Raw genomic sequence first — 7,980 nt, 5'->3', positions numbered from 1 at the left:
GCTCTCTCTCTCTCTCTCTCTCTCTCTCTCTCTCTCTCTCTCTCTCTGCGCTCTTCTGAGGCATTTAAAGCAAACAGTAGGAGAAGGGCGAGGGCTGATGAAACGGACATGAGCGAGTGACATCATACAGACGGACACGCTGCGTCTGTGAGAGACAGGGCTTCACAAACATTTCATGTCAGAGATATTAATGTGCATTTCTCTTATTCGAGAATGTAGCCAAAGCAATTGAGGAAAACTGTAAGATATCCCAGAATGCTCTTTCAATGTTTGCACAGATCTGGTTTGTGTTAATGTGGCGGCGTGTGTTTGTGTTGCAGGTGAACACACGTATAAGTGCGTCTCGTGTCTGTTCTCCACCATGACCATCATCCAGCTGAAGGAGCACTCGCTGCAGGAGCACGGAGAGACGCTCACGCTGCCCAAACTCAGAGCCGGAGCCACGCTGCGCTCCACACGACCCAACACTGAACACAGCGACCAGAACACGGCCCTCGACCCACAATGCACCGGTAAGACCCCAACACTGGGGTTAAAGGTCAATGCAGAAACTTCCTGATGCTGAAAATGACATGCATGGGAAATATGATTGTTCATTTAGTGAAAAACACGGTGAAAACAAACCAATTCTTTAGTATATGACTTCTTGCATTAAACATTTTGAATATAATTAGGAAAAATTATATATTATATATTGGCGTGAGAATGAAAAATATTGTTTATATAAACTATTGTTCAAACGTTTGAAGTCAGTAAGGTTTTTCATTATTATTATTAATTAGTGTTTTTATTTAACAAGGACACATTCAATTGATCAAAAGTCAAAGTCAGGACATTTGTAATGTTACAAAAGATTTCTATTTAAAATAAATGCTGTTCTTCTGAACTTTCTATTCATCTGTGAATCCTGAAAAAGAAAATGCATGACGGTTTCCACAAAAATATTAATGTTTTCAACATTGATAATAATCAGAAATGTTTCTTGAGCAGCAAGTCAGCATATTATTATGATTTCTGAAGATCATGTGACACTGAAGACTGGAGTAATGATGCTGAAAATTCAGCTGCGCATCACAGAAATACATTACAGTTTAACACATTCACATAGAAAACACATTTTAAATTGTAATAAAATTACACAATTTTACAGTTTTTCTGTATTTTTATTAAAATATATATAATATCAAATATATAAATATGTTTGTAAAAAAATATATTTTTACATTTAGAATGAGCGACACGTGGCCACATCACATTCGCTCAACATGTAATTTATTGTGCTAAAACAAGGGTTAAAATTACTGGTTAGATTCAGCTTTAAAGGTGACATATCATGAAAATCTGACTTTTCCTTTGATTTTGCAAGCGACAACGGTGTACTAGTTCTAATGCCATGGAGGAAGTTTGAGCAAAGCATGCTAACGGTTCTGTGTTTGGCTGCACAGACGAGCACAGAACACTGTTTACAGTCCCAGCCTCAGAGGAGACAACAGAGCAGTGCATGTATTTTGAGCTGAAACTTCACAGACACATTCTGGGGACACCAGAGACTTATATTGTAAAAAGGGGCATAATATATCTCCTTTAAAAGAAAAAAACCATGCGACTGAAACACGCACAAGTGCACATGTGTCGGTATGAGCCGAGGCAGATGTTAATAGCAGGTGTAAGCGCCTTCTAGACGCTGATGTCTTTGTCTCGCTGCTGTCATCTCAGAGTCTGCGGGATATCTGGAGCCAGCAGATGTTCAGCAGCAGTTGAGTCACTTCCAGCTGGCGTCTCGGGTCCAGGCTGATGTTTCCTCCAGTCCGCCACCGCCACTCGAGAGTCCCGTTCCTCAGGCCCGGCCCGACTCCATCCTCACCTGTGAGTTCTGCGAGTTCAGCTCCGGCTACATGCAGAGTCTGCGCAGACATTACCGCGACCGGCACGGAGGAAAGAAGCTCTTCAAATGCAAGGACTGCTCCTTCTTCACCTGCTACAAGTAAGAACAGCGTGAGCCGCCAGAGAATCACATATCAGACTATATCAGCCAGTATCATCTTTATTTATTTACATTCAGGCATTTGGCAGACACTTTTATTCAGAGCGACTTGCATTGCATTCAAGCTATACATATGATTAGTTCATGCTTTCCCTGGGAATTGAACCCATGACCCTGTCAGTGCGAGCACGCTACTGTTTCAGCTACAGGTGTTTATCATGAGCCGTCTGGTTAAGCTGTTAAAAGAGTAAGATCAGGGCGTATTTACTCCAGCAACCGGTTTACTAAATACTAAACAGTCATCCACCTTCTGCTACACCTTATCATGTTTTAAATACAGTATGTCAAATACTAGAGGTCTAGATCAGTGATTCACAGAGTTTTTCATCAGCCGAACAACTTTGGACTGAAATGTTTACTTAAGATAATATTAATTTAACAACACATTCACATGTTCACGGTTCTCTGATGTCGGTTAATAGTCACATGACACAGGAAAACTATTTTTAATGTAATTGTTTTATTTTATTTTTTATTTAAATATTTTATTTATTTGATTAGATTTTCATCAGCTCATTTTGAAAAAAAAATATTTTAATTTTACATTATATTACATTATACAATTATTTTTAGTGTTTTGTTTTATTTTAATTTTAAGTGTTTTTTCTGATTGCATTACAATATTTACATTATGATTTGATTATTTGCTTTTAATCAACTCATTTTGATTTAATTTGAAATTTCTTTGAATTTCACATTTTTTATCATTTATCTTTTCATCTTTTAATTTGTTTTTATTTTGACATTCATTTTCATTTATATTTTTATTTAAATAATTGTTAGCTTTTCATCTGCTCTTTTTTATTTGTTTGACATTATTTTAATTTTACAATTTTATGATTTAATTAATTGTTAGCTTTTCATCAACCCATGAACCCCACTTTCGGAAACATTAGTCTAGAGTTTGGTAGTTCTAGATTGGACACTTAACAGGCAAAACAAAATAGATTTGTTATATTAGAAGTTATATAAGTTATCAGCTTCCGCAAAACAAAATCTATATAATATAGTTATGAAAATATCCATGTGGCTGAATCTCTAGGCTTACATGTCAGAGTAGTTATCATGTGAGTGAATGTGTTTTTTGTTGTGTGTTGCTCAGGTCCACGTTCACGCTGCATGTGGAGGGCGGTCACACCAGCGGCCCCGAGGAGACGCCCAAAGATCTGCGCTGCCCCTTCTGTCTGTACCACACCAAACACAAGAGCAGCATGATCGACCACATCGTCCTGCACAGAGGTCAGTTACTGAGAAAAACTGACCAGAACAAAAACTTGACTTGTTTTTAAAGATTTATTGGACACAAGTATGGAGGAGGCAAGTCTGATCATGAGATATTTCTTCTCTTTATCTTCCTTGTTTCAACTTCCTCAATCGAATGGTTGCTGTTTTTCTTTTTGTAGCACATGCTATTGGTGGAATGTAACTATCCACCTTATTTTTCAATGCAGAAGTAGGCTATTTCCTGTGAATGTGTGATACTTTTGATTCATTAGTTGCTATTGGTAAATGCTGTAATACCATTTGAGCAACAAACCTGTGTGGTTATGATTACGATAATAAAGTAAAATAATATAATGCCAAATATCAGTTTGTAACACCAAGCAGCATAACGGACTGGTTTTGTACAGCTACAATAACTGGAAGCGAATGACACTGTAAATTTTGCACATTCAGTTTAAAACCTGTGCTCGCTACTATGTTAAGAATAAGGTGGATATTTGGTGTGTAGTTTAAGTTTCATTATTTTTAGACTTAAAACTTCAGAAGATGTGGGTCAGTTGGAGGCCATACTCCAAAAACTCATTAATGTGACATGAATCAGAGTCTGATGATATTGGAAAAACATTTTTATCGTGTTCTGAGGAATAAAATGTTGTATAAATCAATGTGAATGATATATGAACAAACCCCTCAGTAAAAGCCTTCAGAATATAGATGGAAATAAAACTGTAAAGTTTGGTGTATGTAAGTGCTGCTGAAGTGGAGAAAGAAACTCACAACCTTTAAAAATATGCATTTTCGCCATGTTTTTTGGAATAAAATGTTGTCAAAATCTTTGTGAATGATATATGAACAAACCCTTCAGTAAAAACCTTCAGAATATAGATAGGAATAAAACTGTAAAGTTTGGTGTATGGAAGTGCTGCTGAAGTGGAGAAACAAACTCAGGGCCTTTAAAAATATGCATTTTCGCCATGTTTTTATAAATAAAATGTCCTATAAATCAGCGTGAATGATGTATGAACAAACCCCTCAGTAAAAATCTTAAGAATATAGAGAGGAATAAAATTGTAAAGGTTGGTGTATGTAAGTGCTTGTGAAGTGGAGAAACAAACTCACAACATTTAAAAATATGCATTTTCGTCATGTTTTTAGGAATAAAATGTTGTAAAATTCAGTGTGAGTGATATATGAATAAATCCCTCAGTAAAAACCTTCAGAATATAGATCGGAATAAAACTGTAAAGTGGAGAAACAAACGTTTAAAATATGTATTGTAATTGAAATTTACAGACGCAAATAGAAAAAGTGCAAAAAACAACGACTTAAATGTGTCTTTTGGATGTTTTCTTTCCAGTAGTCTGAAAGAAGACATGCTATGGAAGCAAAATAGGCCAAAATCTCAAAATCGACCAGTTCTTGAAGAAACAATGGGTCTTGACCTTAAACCTTTTTTTTTTCTCCAAATATCCAAATTAGCAGTATATTATTAAATATGCAAAAATATGTGAAGATGTAGGTCAGTTGGTCATTTAAGGCTACACTTCAAAAGTGCATTAACGTGACATGCATCAGAGTGTGATTGTGTTGTTTTTATGGTTCTCAGAGGAGCGCGTGGTCCCGCTGGAGGTGTCTCGCTCGAAGCTGTCTCGTCATCTGGAGGGCCTGGTGTTCCGCTGTCACAAATGCACCTTCACCTGCTCCAGCGAGCCGAACCTGCAGCAGCACATCCAGAAACACGAGGAGCTGAAGCCCTATCAGTGTCAGCTCTGCTACTACGACAGCAAACTCCTGCACAAGCTGGAGATCCACCTGCGCCAGGAGCACAAGGTCTGTCTTCTGTCATGTCTGATCTTTCTGTGGCTTGTTCAGGAGCCGGTTACTCAGTCTAACCCGTCGTCTGCAGGTGATCCGTAACTTTGAGCTGGTGGGGCGGGTGAACCTGGACCAGCTGGAGCTGATGAAGGACAAGACGAAGGACGTGAGCAGCAGTGAGGAGGAGGAGAGAGGAGAAGAAGACGAGACTGAAGAGGAGGAGGAGGTGGAGGAAGAGCTGATGGAGGAGGAAGATGAGGAGGAGACGAGCAGCCAGACGGAGGTGACAGGTAACAGTATTCATGTTCATCTGTAGAGATTATCAACAACAGATGCAAAACTCGAGACTTTATTATTAGTCTTCTACAAAACATTTTTATAAAAATAGCAGGAATAGCAATTCACCACTTGTCAAAAAAACTAAATTTTGTTGTATTATGACTTTTTTATATTAAGGCAAGACACCACAGGTGATATCACCATACTTTAACCAATTGATCAATCAGAGTACATTAAGACAATTGATTTATATTGCAAGGTTTTTTTAAATGTAGCTTAAATAGCAAATGCAGCTTTGCATAAATTACCAGAAAAAAAATCTGAACATTGGATAAAGTCAGGTTCAAAACTCTTTTTTGTTTTTCTTGACATATTAAAGGTTATTTTAGAGGGGATTTTGGATTTCTCTTTTTGTCACTCCATAAATCAGAAAATACTGTCAACAGACAGAAAACAAACACATTTTCACCATGTTTTTTGGAATAAAATGTTGCATCAATCAGTGTGAATGAAATATAAACAAACGCCTCAGTAAAATTTTAGAATATAGATAGAAATAAAACTGCTAAGTTTGGTGTATCTAAGAGAAAAAACTCTTTAAAGATATGGATTGGAATTGAAATCTACAGACACAAATAGATAAAGTGTAATAAACACTAAAATGTGTATTTTGGATGTTTACTTTTCACTAGTCTGAAAGAAGACATGTTATGGAAGCAAAATCTCAATCTCAAAATTAGCCAGTGCATGAGCTAACAATGATATTGGAAATATCCAAATTAGCATTATCTTATTAAATATGCATAAATATTAGCATATTGCAACAAAAGTGTTATAGACTGAACAGAAAACGTGTTTTTAGAGGTTTTAAATTCACGATCATTTTCCATTTATCTCAATAATACTGAAATTACATTGCAATGTACTGTAGATAAAAGCATCTGCCAGATGTAAAACAGCTGTTGAAAGATGCTGATTTTCCAAAAATGACATTTTTATCAATCTTTTGCGCTGTTTTTGTTGTATTTCCTGGTGATGCAGGTGTTGAGGAGTCTCCCAGCGGCAGCGGCGTCAAACGCTATCCGTGTGAGTTCTGCGGCCGCACCTTCACACTCGGCTCCGAATGGGAGCGACACGTCCTTCGACACGGCATGTGAGTCTCCAGATCACTGAGAATAACTTAACCCTTACAAAATCTTACCATGGTAGTGTATGAGCTAAATCTGAGGCGTGTTTCATGATTTCAGGACTGTTAATGGCAGCAAGAGAGACGGCAGTCCTGTGCCCTCGTCAGCGCTGCCTCTGATTGGTCCAGCAGCTGTGATTGACAGAGGGCTGGACCTATCCAGTAACACTGTGGATCAGTCTGACCAATCCAAGTGTCCGATTCAGACCGAAGAAGACAAAGAGACGCAAGAGACCAAAAACGACCCTTAGGAGCAAAACGAAAGCTGTAGAGAATGTCATGCGTTCCATTGTTTCGTCTGTCTGTTCACCGTTTGTTTTGTTGCAGAACAACATCGGCTGCTTCTTAAGTATTTGGTTTAAAAAGCTAGATTTGTGGAATGTGATGATCCCGGTTTGGAGTCTCGCTAGATGTTGATGTGTCGCGTTTGTTCAGTTGCTGAATCTTACACTGAATTTTACAAAGTGTGACTTGGTCCCTCAGGACAGATGTTGATATATTGGTAACCAATAGTGAATGAAACTGTGAGTCGAGATTCCGATCGAATCACGAGTCCCTCCGTTCAGAGATTTTCATTTCCTCGATGCACTTTTCGTTACATTCATTCATACGTAATGAATGAAGCGTGAGAATCGAATGTCTTCCGCGGCGGCGATCGCACACGCTGATAGTCTTGAAGACGGCGTGTCGTGATTCACGTCCGTTTCAAACGAGAGACAATTCATCCGGAAGCTTCTCGGATTCGCTCGGAACGTCGCCTGACAGTTTCTGTTTTTTACATTTTATCCTTGTGTTAATCTGCCTGTAGCTGAATTCCTTGAGGAATAGTTGTCATCTTATTTATGTAGATCGTTTGATTCTTTTAGACATGATTTTAGAGTATCAACACTTGCCCCAAAAACTCGTAGCAAATTGCTACTTTTGAAGATTTCGGCCACTTCCGGCTCGTCTTGCACTTCCGCTTCACTTTAATAACGATTAACGTGTTGGGCATCAATGGATCGCAGTCACGTGTTTCTGCCGGTCTCAGGTAGATCTGCTGCCGATTGGACGATTCTGACAGTCTGTTTAAAGGAATATTCTGGGTTCAGAACACACTCACAATCATATTTAGGCCTAAATTTAAGATTTATGTTTTTGAATTGCAGTTTTAACATAAACTAATAAACTTAATGTGATGCATATTTGTCTGTCATACATCAGTGAAACAGGCCAGAATTCTGCATCACTGTTATTTTCTATCATTTATAGTTCATTGACATTTAGATTTTTTTTTTTATGTTCCTTTTTCATTTTATATTTTAAAGTTATAATAATTTGATTTTCTGTTTTGTCATTTTTATTAGTTATTGATTATGTCTATATATTCTATATATTTTCATTTTAGTCAGGTTAAACTAAATGAATATGAAACTACCTGAAATTTTATATA

General features: G+C 37.5%; 1 protein-coding gene across 1 annotated transcript in view; it reads left to right on the top strand.

The window, feature by feature from the left end:
• Positions 1-7,680, top strand: part of znf462 (zinc finger protein 462) — a 49,618-nt gene extending 41,938 nt beyond the window's left edge. The window contains exons 8-14 of the mRNA XM_016494253.1: positions 321-512; positions 1,717-1,984; positions 3,147-3,283; positions 4,875-5,098; positions 5,175-5,373; positions 6,404-6,515; positions 6,610-7,680. Of these exons, the coding sequence (XP_016349739.1) occupies positions 321-512; positions 1,717-1,984; positions 3,147-3,283; positions 4,875-5,098; positions 5,175-5,373; positions 6,404-6,515; positions 6,610-6,799 (1,322 nt within the window). The 3' untranslated portion in view covers positions 6,800-7,680. The remainder of the gene's footprint in view (positions 1-320; positions 513-1,716; positions 1,985-3,146; positions 3,284-4,874; positions 5,099-5,174; positions 5,374-6,403; positions 6,516-6,609) is intronic.
• Positions 7,681-7,980: the final 300 nt, after the last annotated feature.

Source organism: Sinocyclocheilus anshuiensis, unplaced genomic scaffold, assembly GCF_001515605.1.
Source record: "Sinocyclocheilus anshuiensis isolate Anshui unplaced genomic scaffold, SAMN03320099.WGS_v1.1 scaffold1031, whole genome shotgun sequence".
In the NCBI taxonomy this organism is placed as follows: Eukaryota; Metazoa; Chordata; class Actinopteri; order Cypriniformes; family Cyprinidae; genus Sinocyclocheilus; species Sinocyclocheilus anshuiensis.
This window is presented reverse-complemented; position numbering and strand designations above follow the sequence as displayed.